At 37.2% G+C, this 17,039-nt stretch overlaps 1 protein-coding gene across 2 annotated transcripts in view; it reads right to left on the reverse strand.

Moving 5' to 3' along the window:
- GCC2 (GRIP and coiled-coil domain containing 2) overlaps positions 1–17,039 on the reverse strand; it is a 34,069-nt gene that overhangs the window by 9,290 nt on the left and 7,740 nt on the right. For both annotated transcript variants that reach the window (XM_054081480.1, XM_054081471.1), the window contains exons 6-18: positions 14,539–17,028; positions 13,787–13,856; positions 12,688–12,788; positions 12,509–12,607; positions 9,859–9,978; positions 8,287–8,451; positions 7,845–7,949; positions 7,102–7,264; positions 6,460–6,560; positions 6,255–6,332; positions 5,430–5,567; positions 3,325–3,446; positions 1,105–1,281 (exon numbers count right to left, since the gene is read on the reverse strand). In XM_054081480.1, coding sequence (XP_053937455.1) covers positions 1,105–1,281; positions 3,325–3,446; positions 5,430–5,567; positions 6,255–6,332; positions 6,460–6,560; positions 7,102–7,264; positions 7,845–7,949; positions 8,287–8,451; positions 9,859–9,978; positions 12,509–12,607; positions 12,688–12,788; positions 13,787–13,856; positions 14,539–17,028 — 3,929 coding nt within the window. The remainder of the gene's footprint in view (positions 1–1,104; positions 1,282–3,324; positions 3,447–5,429; positions 5,568–6,254; positions 6,333–6,459; positions 6,561–7,101; positions 7,265–7,844; positions 7,950–8,286; positions 8,452–9,858; positions 9,979–12,508; positions 12,608–12,687; positions 12,789–13,786; positions 13,857–14,538; positions 17,029–17,039) is intronic.

A 17,039-nucleotide genomic window follows, 5' to 3' on the forward strand; every position in this document is an offset into this window, starting at 1 on the left:
CTTTCTTCAAAATTTATTTACCAAACACATATGCAGGACTTCTGAAAATATAAATTTCTTAGAAGTTCAATTTTCTTTAAGGTTCAACTTTCAGTGCAAAACAGGGAAGAGTGCAGCTGTTAGCACGAAAAATGTCAGTAACACATTAATTGTACTTGGTTTGGAAGTATTCCAAAAGCAAGACAAACTTGTGACAAGCAATTAAACAAGTTCGTGTATGGAATAGCTAAACATAGGACTTCGCCTTATAAGCACACAAACTTAAATATAGCCAGAGTGGCAAAGAGCTAGTCTCTCTGGGTACAAATGAAAACTACTGCAATATAGCTTGTTTCCAATAAAATGCAGAAGAACATAATTTGGTTGACTACAATGAATCATCATGTAGTTATCACAAACAGATAAAACAGCACAAAGAGAAAGATAAGAAGTCAACAGTTCCTAATACTACACTGTAATCTCTAATGAATATTTCATGTGAACTCACTTGTACCCTAAACAGAGAAGAAAGAGCAAGGAAAGACTCTTAAAATAGCTCAAGTATTATCATCGATCACATTATTAATCTACTTTTTCAAGAGGTGATATAGATTTAAACAGATTCCTCTCTTTTAGAAAAAAATATCAAATTTATGTTGTGGTAAGCATAGACTTAAGAAACAGTATTTTCTGCAAGGAAAACACTTGGTGGATGCACAACTGGGTATTTTGTCAGTGAAACTGTTTGCTCTGCATTTAACTACCTTATTTTTCTAAGAGGAAACATGCCTAAAATTTAGTGAAGCAGCCTAACACAAATCTAATGCTAAGCACTAGACTTAAAAATAGTCAACATGCTTAAGAAATGTTAATTTTAAGATCTGGTAGTTAACAGGGAGAAAGCTTGCAGAAATCTCAAATTCCCTGACCAGTTACTACTTCATTTTCATTGCAGAAACTTCTGAAGGCTGATGAAATACAGCAAACAACTGCTTTGAAAATCCTTTTAACTTTCTCAAGTTATGCCTTTTTATTGGGAAGTACAGGTAGAGGCCAATGCATGCCCAGCCTTTAAAGTGCACACAAAATAAAGTGTATATATATCTATTCATTAGCAGATCATACTTTTCCCGGAGTTCTGCCTCTTTTGCAACAGTTTCTTGCAGCATCTTATTGTGTCTTTCCAGCAGGGTGTCGTGTTCAGACTGCAATGCATGGAGTTCAGATGCATTCATCTGTGAATTATGCAGAGCATCTTGCAGCTTGACTTTAAGTTGATCTATCACCATTTCCAACTGTTCTCTACAAAGGTAAAAAAAGAAATAAAGAACACTTATTTAAAATTAATTATATTATTTCAGGACCTAAGTTATATCCACAAAATTTTGAATAGTTGATGCAAATTCCTTGTTTATTAAATCAATACAGTACCACAACCAGAAAAATCTTAAAATACAACAGCAGCAGAAACAACACGGAAAGTTCTGGTAATTTTTCAATACAGGTACAAATTGTTTTTTCACATCTCATCTGAACTGCTGGGAATGTAACTATTGGGGTATAAGGTGCAACTGCTATCACTTTCTACTTCAAGCTGATTTAGAGGAACAAGACTTAAGGAAAATACTATGTGGGATGTAGATGCTTCTTAAAAGCGCTGAAGGGTTTTATTTTTTGTTTAGTAAATGCACATCAGTTCCATGAGACAGAATATAGGAGACAAACAGTCGGAGGACATTTTGGCCAAAGGACTAGGAAGCAACACCAATCTATCAAAACAGATAAATGCTATTGGTCAGAAATAAATCAAGATCATATGTACCAGGAGGAAAAGTCACACACATTCTCCTTCTATGCTTTCTCTATTTATATATGCAGACATTGTGATATCTCATGAACTGCATATCTTGCTAACCGTTTGAGCTGATACTTGTAAATCCTTTCTTTGAAAACTATTTGTCATCTGCTTATTGCTTGATTACTGGTCCACTTTGTTTCCAAGCTGACCCTCTTTCAACAAAAACCTTACAATACCAGAACTTCTTAGAATTCTGCAAAAAGGAGAGACAAAGAAATGCAAGTCTTGCAGTTTGTTTAAAAAAAAAAAAGTAGGGGTAGATGTATTTAAAAAACCCAAACCAAACAAACCAGAAAACCAAAGTCCTCTAACAAGGCACAAGTCTCCCTCTGGTGGATTTTCAGCAGCAATTGTGTGTACTGTGAAGATGGTTAGAGATTACTTTTGACACGTCACACATAAATTCCCAGTTTGCCACCAAGAACACGTAGCAAGAACTTACAAAAATACTTTACAGAAACTGATCTACTTGTGCTGTGGGTTCAGGCATTTTCTTAAGCGAACCCGAATTTACCTGTCTTACGACTTTACTTAAATGATTTTCAGGGAACTTGTGGCAGTGCAACTTTGTTGGCAGTTTTTCCTCATGTAAAAGCTGATAAGACAACAGTATTTTGTAAATCTGCTGTAACTTTAAATGGCTTTAAAGTGGAGGGGAAAGATTTAGACTAAACATTAGGAAGAAATTCTTTACGATGAGGGTGGTGAGGCACCAGAACAAGTTGCCCAGGGAAGCTGCGGATGCCCCATTCCTGGAGGTGTTCAAGGCCAGGCTGGATGGGGCCTTGGGAAGCCTCGTCTGGTGGCAGATGTCCCTGCCCATGGGCAGGGGGGTTGGAACTGGATGATATTTAAGGTTCTTTCCAACCCAAACCATTCTATGATTCTATGATAACCAATGACTGAATTGGCAACCAGAGCTTTCACCACACTAAATCATTCCTTCCTGAAAAAGTTCAAAGTGAGCTCAGATGAACAGTACCAATCTGTTCTTTTCTTCAGCTGAAAATGGCACTTTGCTACAATACTTCATGTCAGACAAAATGACGTGTTAAGTCTACACAGGTTCTGGCTAATTTCTGCTTACAAGAATAATGAGAATCACGAGAATGTTCCTAACATCTTGCTTCTCACTCTGACTATAACAACAGGCAATCTACACAAAAGTAAATATTAAAAAAGACAAATCAAGGAATCAGAAACTAATGTAGTAGTGCCATGGTGGTACAAGTTTATGATCCTTCTGTTCAGATAAGCAGAGTCACAGTTAGATTACAAATGAGAAAGTTTACAGAATGAAAGAGTGTTTTTTTCTTTTTGTAAACCAAAGTAACTTGGGAAGCAAACTGCCCCCCTTCTGCTATTTTCCTTACTCAAGTGAAGGGTTAAACAGTGGAACTAGCTTGATAGTCAGAAATTAGCAAAGGCAAGTACAATAACTCAAGTGTCAGTATTTTTCAGCTTGCATATAAAAATTTTAGTCTTACCTTTCTTGCTTGGCTCCCTCAGATTCTGCCTGAGAAGCAGATTTATTCTTTTGCTGTTTTAGAACGTTATGAACACGGACTTTGTAGCTCTCAAATTCAGATGTAACAGATGCTTGTTCAGCCTACCACACAGAAAACAAATCCTTTATAAGTTATGTTATTGACTATTGCTCCCTTGTTTCTCTAAAATAAAATGCATTTTACATTGAAAAAGACCACCCATTGCATTTTCTTTTAAATGGATAATTAAGACTGTGATTACCATAACAGATCATGTTTCTTTAGACTTTAACATTTTATGATATTCAATTGAATTTTCAAAAAGAAACACTGATATTCAACATAACAGTATTAAAGAGAAGAAAGAATACTTGCAAATTCAAAAATTGCATTCAACAGAGATTCACAAGCCAGGGTTTCTATCAAACAGCATTCAACGAAGGCAAAAGGTGAAAGAAAAAAAAAAAAAGACAGTTCTTTTTCCTTTTATGCTACCGAGGTGACAAAAATCTAATATGCCTTAAAGTTAAGCAAGATTTTGAGGTGTTAAGTCAGCCTTGTAACAGTAACACGTAGCATAAGATAAAATATTCTAATTTATAGTAAGGGTGTTTGGTCTGTCTTCTCTTCTAAATTCAGCCAATAACACGAGTTTCTGTGGACATACAGAATGTTACCTCACAACACAGTAGCTTCATCCTTCACTGCACACCAGTAAGTATTATTTCCATCCATCAAATACTCATGTTGTATATTATTCTAAGAAAACACAGATGCAGATTTTCATTCTTGGATCTTAGGAGGAGCTCATAGATTCATTAGTCATCCTTGAGATGACTAAGACACTCTCATCTGCAAGAGGATTATTTTAGAAAGTTTTCCTTCAGCTGAACTGGTGAGTGAAATTCCACAGTGTTGACCCTGACTATCCACTGCTCCAGCTTTTCTGGAGTCCAAGATTTGCAGGCATTTTTGTTAAATTAATCCTTCTCTTTTCTTCAAGTCAAACTATGTGACCTAGAACATCCTTAAGTCCCCAGATACACAGCCTTAGATGTCAGCATGGCTTTGGCCTTCTAACTTACTATATGCTTTCGTGTCTACCTTTCCTTTAGACAGAATTTTCCTTTGTTAATGACCTTATAATATCTATGTTTTCAACGCAGAGAACCTAAAGAGGAAGGCTAATCTTCCAACATCTTCAAGCCATGCTGTCATGGAAGATCTTATTAGTTTCACAATGTCAAGGAGGAAGACACCATGATTAAGTACCGTAAGTCCTCAGTTATGAGGAACACATTTTTAAAACCGTGATTGGTATCTGTCAGTATGTCTCAGCCAAGCTCCTGTAGCAGCAACCCCAAAATTTGCCCATTACAGTGCATCTTTTTAAAACTTAGAAGTTTTTCAAGAGGCTATATTCAACTGTTACTTACAACTTGTTACTTACAACTTACAACTGTTATCTGCAGGATGCACACCAATCACACAATTCTGATTAGATTCTGAATCTGTTTGTCTCCAATGCAAACACTTGATTCCAGGAACATCTAACTCAGTTTCATACGGACATAAAATCAGAAGCAATAAACACCTCAGTAATCGTGTCAGGTTCACATGTGCCTCAGCTGCCAATTAAGTTGTTCATATAGCATTACATTAAAAGGTACTTGTGAAAATGCATTTTGAGTGGTTTTTTTTTAAAAGCATTTTTAAGTATCTATTTTCACTAGTTTTATATGGAGCAAATTCTATTTCTTTTTTTGTTTGTTCTTCTCCTCTTTCCTTTAAAAACTTTCCTTTCCCTGCAATGTATACTTGGTGATCATCTTAAACTCTGACTCTCCACTACCACTACAAGGTTTTGCCAACTGGAAATTAGAGTGCAGTCCAGATATTCTACCTCAGGTAATACATGAAAGTAGGACAGTTTGGCTTGTCCTCCATACCACCATTCAAATACATTAAGCACTGGGGTACCTCCCAATTTTAAGAGACAAAAAGAAAAGAGTGAAAGATCTGCAAAATATTTTTAGAGAAGCAGACAGAGAGTGCAGTAAATCTCCCTTCTAAAGTCTCTGACATGAATTCTTTCACTAGAGTACCTGAGCTGCTCTGCACTCTTCTTGCAACGCTGCAATTTTTTGCTGATAAGCACTCAACGTACGCTGGTGTTGCTCTGAAGAAGTTCGCAGGTGTTCCTGAACTTTATGCTTTTCTGATGTTAGTACAGCCACTTGAATCTGGAAAAAAATGAGTTGAAAACTTCACTATGACAAAATTTTTACTTCCGTTTCCAAGGGCACGTGCTACAGAGGATTCTAGCAGTCATTCCTGCACAGAACTGGTGAATATAAAATCAAGAATCCAACAGAAATAGAATAAAAAATAGACATGAGTTATCAAATACATAATTAAAAAAATACGATGTTGTTTAAAAAGAAAATTGAAGATAAAATTACAGTACTGGACAGGCAGTATTTAAGAAAGTCAACACCTATCCCTTCCTTTCCCCAATACCTTTCACTACATTCAATTCCTAAGCTGCTCAATCAACCAAATTTAAACAGATAGATGACAATTACAACTTCTGCTGTAAATGTTATGTTCTTCTGTTTCTAAACTGAATAACTTCAATTTTAAAAGAAATTATTTTAAAACATACCCCAGTTACAAGCTTCAAACCACACTTTTTTGGTGGAAAGGGAAAGGAAAGGAGGAACAAGAAAGAGTAAACCTACCAGAAGAACATCACAGGGGAAATATTTGGTGAAAGCAGCAAACAGACAAAACTTGTTTAAGAAAAAGAGCCAGTAACCTAATAGTAAAAATAACATCTTTTCATTCTTCAGCCTATATTCTATCCGCCCAGTACCAATCATGCCCTCATTACTTAAATAATAAACCTTAAAAGAAGTGAAGCGTCTTGCCTTATAGGCTTCTACTTGTTGTTGACTGGCTTCCAGCTCCCCTTTTAATGATGCCTGCAACATCAGGTGGTCGTTCTCCTGCATGATAAAATGATCTTGTTATTGAAAAACTTCAAACCTCAGCAACTTAATAATTCAGCTACCAACCTGCTTTTTAATAGTTAGTTTAAAAATGGAATGCATGGTCATTAATATCTGGACTTACAGCTTGTTTCGAATCAGCCAGTTCTTTTTTCGTTTTCACCAGGAGCTGTTTTATCTTGGCATTTCTTTCCTCATCCTGTTGCATCGTCGACTGAAGTGACTCTAATGAAGAAAACAGCAGTTATACGCAAAGAAAACTTCCCCTCTTGTAGTTCTTTAAAAATATTGGGAAAAAAAATACTTAAGCAAATTCTGACATATTTCTTAAGAGCTGCAAACAAGTAGCTTACAATAAGTTTAGTATCCTGTTTCCAAGTATCACAAAGATACTAAAATAAATGAAATTGTTTTAAGACTTACACTTATGGATAGGAAGAAATGAATTTTTTAACCACATATTAACTAGTAAAAGTTTTATGAGTGTTACATATCAGAATAAAACCCCCTGTTGGTCACCAACTTTCAGAACTTATGATTAACTAAATCAGGTGAGAAACAGAGCTTATCAGCTAGGCAATTTGGCTTTTATTTGCTGAATACTAGTAAAGCTTCTTTTAAGGAAAAGTAATTTTGACTATATAACTGTTTAGTTCTCCCTGCAAACCTTACTCTCACTCATCAACCTGAGAAGTTACTTCTGCATTGTATTTTTCACTATTACTAAATACACCATAGTGACTCTTGCTGTTTAGAATTTACTCACTTATTTCTTCCTGTAGGGTTTCTTGCTTCTGTTTCTGAATCCCCGTCTCTTGCTCGAGATCTTCTATTCTGCTGTCTTTATCAGTTATCTTCTGGTTAAGTTCTTTTACGAGCCTTTCATAATCGGCTATTTCCATATCCATCAGTGTACTCTTCTGAGCATCCTGCAAGTTACAAACAATGAAGCTATCTTGGCTGCTAATAACTTTTTTATTTAAAAAAAAATATATATACTTAAACTATATTGCCCATCTAAGAAAAACTTTGTAACTATCCAGGTCCACAAGCAACATCCATCCATCACATTTACATATCCTCAGTAAATACACTGTTTGCAAACAAGAACCAGAACTTTAAAAACCTGTTGCTAGTTTTAACAGTTTTACCAGTAGATATTTTGCAGATATTAGTTTCTATCATCTTCAAGTCCTTACAAGGGCAGCTTCTGAATAGTGCACCATACAACTACTCCAGACTCCTGAGTTCTATTCCTATTTCTACTCATGACAGACCACGTAACCGAAGCTAAAATAAACAATCAAACATAAAATAACAAAAAACCCCAAACCCAGAATTAGATATCAGCTCTCCAAACACAAAACGAGGGTTAAAAGCCTTCGCATTTTCCCATTTGCAAACCCTGGGTTTTTAAATCCTCAGAACAGAAAGCGAAGCATTTAACACAGCAAGATGGGACAAAATCTTTGATAGTCCATTAAGCACTAACATGAACAGCAACTCTACCTTTCTGGCCAGCTCTAGTTCTTGCATAGTTTTCTGCAGATGCTTCTTTTCCTTCTGAAGTTGCATCTGAAGCTCCTCCACTTCTCGGAGAGCGCCACTATGCTCCTGAAATGTACATACTTCCCAATTAGGCAGTCCAACTTCAAAATACATGTCAGTATCCATGTACACTTAAAAACACACACTTACTTTGTACAAAGATATTCGATCCCTTTTTTTAGGAAATCAATGGGAGACGAAGAAAAACCCAGAAGATTATCAAGTGTAAGTGACAGCCTTAAAGTTATTTCAATGAACAGACCAAGCCTTCAAAAAAAGATTGAATCAAGTAACAAGATAAAGTATGGAACTTGTTCTATAAAGACATTTTACAAAGGTCTAATAGAAGCTACATCCAGTGAAAGTAATGCTTCAGCCCATTCACCACCTCTACAGATATTACCTTTGTCTTCTGTTCTTTCAGAAGCTTTTCAGTTTCTAGTTCTTTGTCAGCCTTTGCCTTGGCTCTCTGTATCTCCAGTATCTGAGCTTCCAGCAGCTTAGCATTATGTTGCAGTGTTTCAACACGAGCCAGGAGGTCTTCGTTAACAGACTGTAACTGATCATGCTGAAATGATCAGAGTGGAAAGATAAAAACATAAGGTGAATTTGCATGCAACTTTGTCAGATAAAATACTGTCTATATTTAGGAAACAATCACTGATTTCTATCCAACTCCCTTAATAAAAGCACTCCTACAGATGAATCTTGTCCATATTAATTTTTTAAACCAGACTGAGAAATAGGCTAAATTAAAGTCACTAGTAAAATTTGATTATTTTGTTCAGAGTTCATTTGCCCAGCTTTCTGTAAGATGATTAGAATGACAAGATGAAAACACAAGCTCCAACATTTATGCTTTCTGCAAGAATCACTTTCCTCCTGTAATAACATGCAACACGCAAGCACTTATTGCCCCACTTCAAACACTGTTTCTCATACTGTTAATTCCCAAAAAAGATGGGCAGCACCTCCAAGCCTTCAATGAGATCATATCAGGACATAATAAGAACTCCTCCTGTAATTGGAGTATTTTTGCAATGATTTTAACAAATTTAATTTTGACGTCTTCAATGTTTTATCTCGGTCTCTGTTCATATACAATGAAGTATATGTGAAAGAAGCTGCTAATTACATAAACAGTGATTTTATTTACAGAATATGTCATAACAAACTTGAAAAGTTCAACACCTGCATAATCAGCAGAATATACGCCATTAGTTGTCATCTACCTATGTTATTCGTGACTAGCTTTCACTTATAAGGCAACAAGTGGGCTAGGTGGATTTTCAGTGTAATTATGTAGGGGGCCTGGGAGTTTAAATCCTAAACCCCGAACCCATTGCAGTCAGCTTTGCAAAAAAGTGTCTCACAGCTGCTTAATTACCATCTTAGACTCTTCTGAATGCCACTACAGTACTCTACAATGCATCCTAAAGTCTCATACTCATGGAAGATAGAAAAGACACCCTGATTAATTTAGTATGTTTAAACACCGTTGATTAAATAATAAAATCACATTTAGTCTAAGAAATAGAAGAAAAAAAGTAACAGTTAAAGGTTACTGTTACACTTCAAGAGAAGTGTAGGTGTGGTGTGTAGGTGTAGGTGTGAAATCAGAGAAACAGTGCAAGTTTGATACTTTGTTTTTAAATCTGCTACATGCAACAGAGTTGTACCTCCAAATCAAGCTAGAGGTGATCATCTGTTCTTTTCTGTGAGCTGACCTAGGGTAAATTAAATCCCTTCTACTGAAATATATCTAGAATATCTGACTTTTTAACTATGCCACAGCCCAGATAAGACATCAAATCTTGAAAAAAAACCCAACCCTTTGAATTTCAAGTCACTATCCAAAATGTACTTAGGTTATGAAACTATATAAAGTGACAATCAATTAATAAAACTTACATTCAATAGGTAAAATAATTTTTACTCTAATTATTGATAAAGCAGACATACATATAGAACTGACCTCCTGGGATGACACCTGTAGCTGTCTCATAAGGTCATCTATTTGATGTTCAAGACTATTTGCTTTGCCTTTTTCCAAATCCAGCTCTTCTCCTTGCTTATCATATTCCATCAAAAGATTCTTAACAGAGACAAACACAAACCCATCATTTTTTACAATTTAGATTGCATAAGCACATTCCAGACCTCAGATGCTTACTTATCTTACTAATATTTCAGCATACGAGTTCTTTTACCATAACATCAGAAATATCAAAACGAAATTCAAGACACCGTTCCACTACAAGGTGGAAGAAACCTTTTTCAGTTAATGAAATTCTAGAATAATTCAGGTTGTATGAGACGTCAGGGTAGCCTACATTCAACCTCCTGCTTAAAGCAGGGTCAGCAGTGAGATCAGACCAGGTTGCTCAGTGCTTTGTTCAGTCAGGTCTTTCCCAGGACTTTCCCAGGACATGGAGATGGCACTACACCTCTGGGCCACCTGTTGTGAAGTTCAACCATTCTCACAGGGCAAAAATGTTTATCCATGTATCCAGTTGGAATCTCTCATTTGGATTTAGGACTACTGCCTCTCATCTTGCACCTGACTCTATTTCATTGATCATATCTTTGCAGATACTGGAAGGCTGCTATTAGGTCCTTTTGAAGTCCTTTCCATACTAAGAAATTTCTCAGCCTGTGCATCACTTATTCCAGTTCCTTAACCATCCTAGTGACACTCCATTGAAATCACTTCAGGTTATCAATGTCTTCCTTGTATTTGGGGGAAGAGGCGGGACAAGACAGGCTGCAATATTGTCAAGGTTGTCAGAATGATTTAGATGGGAAAAGGCCTTTAAGATTATGAAGTCCAACCCTTAACCTAACACTACTAAACTGAGTCCCTACACACTACATCTGCAAGTTTTTTAAATACCTCCAGGCATGGTGACTCAATCACTTCACAAGCCTGTTCCAATGCTTGACAACCCATTTGGTGAAGAAATTTTTCCTAATATTCAATCTAAACCTTCCCATGTGCAACTTGAATTCATTTTTTCTCATCGTATACCTTGTTACTTGGGAGAAGAGACCAACACACGTCACTACAACCTCCTTTCAGATAGTTGTAGAGAGTGATAAAGTCTCCACTCAGCCTCCTCTTCTCCAGGCTAAACAAGCCCAGTTCCTCCAGCTGCGCCTCATAAGAATTGTGCTCCAGACCCTTCACCTTCATGGGAGTGCTCACCGAAGAGAGGTGGTTACTTCCCTTGACCTACTAGCTGTACTGCTGTTCTTGCAGTACAGGAGGCTGTGGTCACCTTTGGAACCAGAACAGATTTTTCTTATTTTCAGTGTACTGCCTACCAACATCATGAAATTCTTTCCAGCAGCCATGTGGTCCCCAGCTTGCATCAAGGAGTTCCTCTCTCCCATGTGAAGAACCTTACACAGACCTGAAGGTCTGTGTTGAACTTCAAAAAGATTTCTGTCAGCCAATTTCTCACACTTCTTTAGGTCTCTGAATGGCAGCCCTGCACCCAAGGCTACTGACTGTTTCAGTCAGGAATAGTCTGAGAACTTGAAGAATGTGTACTCCTCCATCGCCTTCTCCAGGTCATTGTTAGAAAGCACGGGTCCTAGCATAGACCACTTTGGTACCCCATTTGTTATTGGCACCTTGCATAAGCCATTAATTGCTATTCTCTGAGACAAACCATGCAACTATTTATTTTTAGGTACCCATCCAGTTGTTTACCCGTTTAGATCGTAATGTCCTAGCGCTGATACAAGAATACAGTGGGAGCACCAAGAGTCTTCATAAAGTCAAGGTAAGTGACATCCACTGTTCCCCTCTCACCCACAACTCCAACTGCTATATCATAGCAGGCAATCAGATTCACCAGACATGATTTACTCTTTGTGAATCAATGCTGACTGTCCTCAGTCATCTGCTTCTGCTTCATGTACCCAGAGATGTGCTCTAAAAGGATTCACTCACAGGAAATCGTTAGTTTATGTCTTTATCACTTAAGGACTGTCTAACTGATCCTCAATTTAATGTACTTCGAAGAATTCATGAGTTTATGTTTTGCCTCAGCAACACATTGCTTGACACATATGATGCTAGATTTAAAAGGTTTAAAATACCATCCAGCAGAAAGGAAGTGCCTTATTTTCTTCTGACAGCAGCCACACAGTTCTGTTACATTTCTTGATTTGGGTACATTTCTTGATTTGCACTAACTGCACTAACATAAATTTCTTTTGTCAAACATACTCGTGCAAATCTCTATTCATAAAGGCTTGTGGGGATAGGACCAGGGGAACAAGTATAAACTGGAGAGGTGCAGATTTAGACTAAACATTAGGAAGACTTTCTTCACCATGAGAGTAGTGAGACACTGGAACAGGTTGCCCAGGGACGTTGTGGATGCCCCATCCCTGGAGGTGTTCAAGGCCAGGTTGGATGGGGCCTTGGGCAGCCTGATCTAGTGGGAGGTGTCCCTGCCCATGGCAGCGGGTTTGGAATTACATAATCTTTCAGGTTCCCTCCAACCCTAATTATTTTATGATTCTATGAAATAAATAACAATATATATCCAGGCTACTCTTCAAAAGCTGTGTTTTCTGACAGTTAACTTTTGTAAATACAGTACTATTCTTACCTTATAGCTTTCAGCTCCTTGAATGACATCTTTCATTGAAGCAGATAATTGATCTTTCTCTGATCGAACCAAATCCAATTCTTCCCTCAGAGTCTGCATCTTATGACAAAGAAGTGTGTGTCATTAAAACAGAATCCCACATGCAGAATGTTGTTCATATTAAGAAACAGTCAGGGTACCTCTTTTCGGCTGGCATCTAATTCCTTCTTTGCTTTCACAGCAACAATTTTAATTTTATTCAGCTTCTCTCCCTTTTCTGCAGATTCTTTTTCCAGCCTTCCTAGAAGAAATAATGAAGAAAGTGAAATAATATGCCTCCCCTCTCCCCCAAGAAATGAAATGAATGAAATTCAATGAGAACACAAATAGAATCATAGAATGCTTAAAGTTGGAAGGGACCTTTATAAGGCATCTAGTCCACACCCCATGCAGGAGTAGGGACATCTTTAAATTGATCAGGTTGCTCAGAGCCCCATCCAACACTGAATGTTTCCAGGGATGGGGCCTCCACTACTTCCCTGGGCAACCTGTTCCAGTGTTTCACTGCCCTCACTGTAAAAAATTTCTTCCTTATACCCAGTCTATATCTACCCTTCCTTAGTTTAAAACCATTACTCCCCATCCTCTCACAACAGGCCTTGCTAAAAAGTCTGTCTCCATCCTTCCTATAGGCCCCCTTTAAGTACCGGAAGGCTGCTATTAAGCGTCCCTGCAGCCTTCTCTTCTCCAGGCCGAACAACTCCAATACCAGCATGACTTCAGATGTTCAAATTTTCATTCAGTTAAGCATTTAAATTTAATTTGAAGCTAGAACATCCATCTGCACAGAGAGCTTAGGGATCATCTTTCCCTGTTTCAGAGTCTTCTACCACAGTTAATGTTGAAAGCTGTATTTCTGTCCACTTCTACATACACTTGCAACAAATTATTTACTGCAATGAAGCAGCAGCAGTTTTGCTTTCTTCTCCTCTTGGCAGCCTCAGGGTATCTTATTTACAAAATTATTGCCCATGTTTTAAAAATAAAATGGAAATTCACTACACTACTTATAGACAAATGTACACAAGAAGAATAAACCTTAAGAAATATCAAACAACAACTGATTTAAGATTGCTAATAATACATTAAATCTTTAATGGAACAAATCTTGTAAGAAGTTGCATGCTTCCTCACCTTAACTGGCTTGTAGGAAATATGAAACAAATATGCAGAGAAAGAAAAACTAACAATCCAAAAACCCCAAACAGTTTACATAAAAGAGGACAGCAAGAAAGATACCAATTTTTTCTTGAAGATCTGCTACTGAAGACTCCTGATCGGTTTTCTCAGTCAATGTCTCCATTAAATTCTGTATTATAAACAAAGATATGATAAGAATTACAAAAATTTGTGATATCTGTTTTCCTCCTAACAAGCCACCAGAAATTTCAGCCGCAGCTGGACTATGTCTACATTCTTCCTACCAAGTCTTTATACGTGATTTCATATCAGCTTGGTAACTGAAAAGCATAGTTATGTTGAAAGGAAAACATTCTGACCGTTTAATAGCTGCTTTCTATCCTGTCCAAGGACAAAAAATGGGAGACAGTTAATTCTGCTGCTGCTAGTTTTATATAATTATCAATTCCCAGGACATGAAGTTAGGAGTAGCTAATGCAGATCAAGCAGGAATTTTGTCTGAGATGGAGAACATAGAAAGCTAAAGGTGAAAGATTATGAGGTCAGTTAGTCTACCTAGCTAAATGATAGCCCTCACTTTGAGGGCTACTGATACAAAGAGAGGGTAAAGCACAAGCAACTTTTGCCAAAATGTCACTATGACTGATTTTGTTTGGATTTTTTTTTTTCTGGGGGGAGGGGACTCTGAGGTTTTAGGAAAGTCAGAAATACGTGCTTCCTAGAAGGGAAACTCTCTTTGAGGCCAAGAGGGGGGGAAAAAAAAAAGAGAGAGAGAATTGAAAGTATTTTTTGAACCTTAATTCTGAAGACTTTAGAGGTTTAGTCTGTATACTTCAATAACAAAATATAACCTTTAGTGAACTCAGTTCGTCTTTCACATTTCTAAGTTCAGTTTCCTTTTGTTCCAGAACGAAACTTAAGTCGTCTTGCTTTTCTGATCCTTTTTGCTGTTCTTGTAATTGGCTTTCATATAAAGCAAGTTTTTGAGTCATCTTTTCAATATTAGCTAACAGATCTTGATTTTCAGTCCTTGTTTTCTCACTGGCATTCTTCAGCTCCAGGACATCATGTTGAAGTGCTTCTTTTTCAGACAATGCTCCTTCCAATTCTTCTCTCAAGACATTCTTTTCTTTTTCAAAATCCTCAATCAAGGACCTATGTTCTGTATCTTGAGCTGCATTTTCTTCCTCTAGTCTCTCAACTTCCCGCTGCAAATTAAGAACTTTCTCCTCATTCTGTAGAGCAAGGCACTGCTCTTCTTTCACTTTTGCCCAGCATTCATTTGCAATTTCTAACAAGTTAAGAGAATCATACTCCTCATTAGAATCCAAGACGCTGGACCCCACTTGCTCAAGTAAGTGGTACAGCTGAGTTCTCACAAGGGATCTGTGCACTCGTTCACTTTCGAGTAATGCTGACAGCTGGTCTTTTTCTGCAGTCATCATTTGTAGTTTCTTTTCTAAGTTTTCAGACTGCTCTTTCAACACTAACCAACCATCTTTTTCAGATATAAACTTTTCCAGCTCTTCACTTAATCTCTCTTTTTCCTGAATGATTTTCTTACTTTCCTCACGAAGTGTATATGCTTCAGTTGACAAGTTCTCTCTTTCACGCAACAGACATTCAATGTTGTTTTCCAGCTGCTCTAGTGTTCGAGCATTTTCGATATTACCAGCTAAAGCTTCATTCAGTCTCTCTGTTAATTCCTCCACCTTTTTCTTCAGGTCGCTATTGTACTGGTTAGAAACATCTACTTCTTGCTGAAGTTCCTGAATTTTCCCTTGTTCCTGCTTGCACCTTTCCTGAAGGGTTTCTCTTTCTTCACTCAAGCATTTTGCTTCATTTGAAATATCTTTGTTTCTATCAGTAAGAGCAATGATATTCTCTTCCAGTTCTTTCATAGCAGCCTCTTTTTGGCTGATGGAGCTTTTTATTGTGCTATTCTCCTCCTGAAGACTAACGATTTTACATTTAAGTTCTTCTATCTCTAGCTGATTAGATGACAATTTTTCTGTTTCTTTCTGCAGGCGATTCACAGTTTCAAGAAGAGCATCTTTTTCATTGAAAGCAGCTCGGAGTTTCTGTTGCAGTTCACTGACATCAGAAGCTTGCTGTTGTCTCATTGATTCAAACTTCTGGCTGATCTTTCCAGCAGATTCCCCTAGCTCAGTCTGTAGAGTTTCCATTGCTTCTCTCAGGCTGCTGTAATTAGACACTGCTTCTTCTTTCTCCTGAGTTAGCTTTTCAAGTTGTTCTCTAAGTTCCTGCATTTCAAAAACTAATGCCATGTTTTCTTTTTCAGAATCAGATATTAAAGTTTCATTTAGTTCAGAAATTTCCCTCTGATGCTGCTCTTTCAGAGTCCGAGTTTCTAACTGATGTGCTTTTACAGCAGTTTCATAGTGTTCTCTTGCTGCTTGAAGCTCCAATTTTAGTTTTTCAATTACAGAACAGTAATCTTCTTTAGTCAGCTGCAATTCGTTTATCTTAAAGTCCAAGTCTTCCCGCTCATGAAAGTACTCATCTTTAATGCGATGGATTTCCTCTTCCAGTTTTAGTTTAACATTACTCATGTAAGTTAACTCATCTTTTAATATGCTGTGTTGGGACTGGAGCTCTTCTAAGCTATGCTCCAGGTGCCTAACCTTTTCCTCCATTTTCACTTCTTCACAAGGTTCTTCTTGTGTATCTACAATATCTATATTGCTTTCTACATTTTTATTTAAGACTTCTCTCAGCTGCTGCAAGTCATATTCACGCTGGTCAGCACAAGCACACATTTCATCCTGCACATTTTTCTCTTTTATTAAGCCTTCCTCTGCCAAATTGCGCTGTAACCAATTTATCTGATTTTGCTTTTCTTCATTTTCTTTAGAAGATATTTCAAGTCGATGCATCAACTCTGACACCTCTTCCTGATGGGCAACTTTTATTTTTTTAAGCTCTTCATTCAGATTATTGATTTCATTATAGTAACACTGAGAGTTGCTTTTAATAGTTTCTTGCAGATTTGTCACTTCTTTGGCTTTGTCTTCATTCACAGTTTCCAGCTGCTTGCTCAGACACAAAATCTGCCCCTCATAAGTAGATTTAATTCTTTGGACATCATCTTGTAATCTTTCGACTTCTTTTTCACTATCACGAAGACATTCAATCTGTTCCAGCAGCCCCATTTGTTTCTTCACTTGTTCCTCTAATTCTATTTTCAGCTTTGTTAAGTCGTCATTGTATTTGCATTGTGCATTGGCTAATTCACTCTTCAGAGCTTCTATTTCTTTCAGAGAGTCAGTATTTGATTGGTCTAGTTGCTTCTGCAACTCTTCCGTCTTAGTCACTGCAGCCTAAACAAACA

Source organism: Cuculus canorus, chromosome 1 (genome assembly GCF_017976375.1).
Source record: "Cuculus canorus isolate bCucCan1 chromosome 1, bCucCan1.pri, whole genome shotgun sequence".
Taxonomy (NCBI): domain Eukaryota; kingdom Metazoa; phylum Chordata; class Aves; order Cuculiformes; family Cuculidae; genus Cuculus; species Cuculus canorus.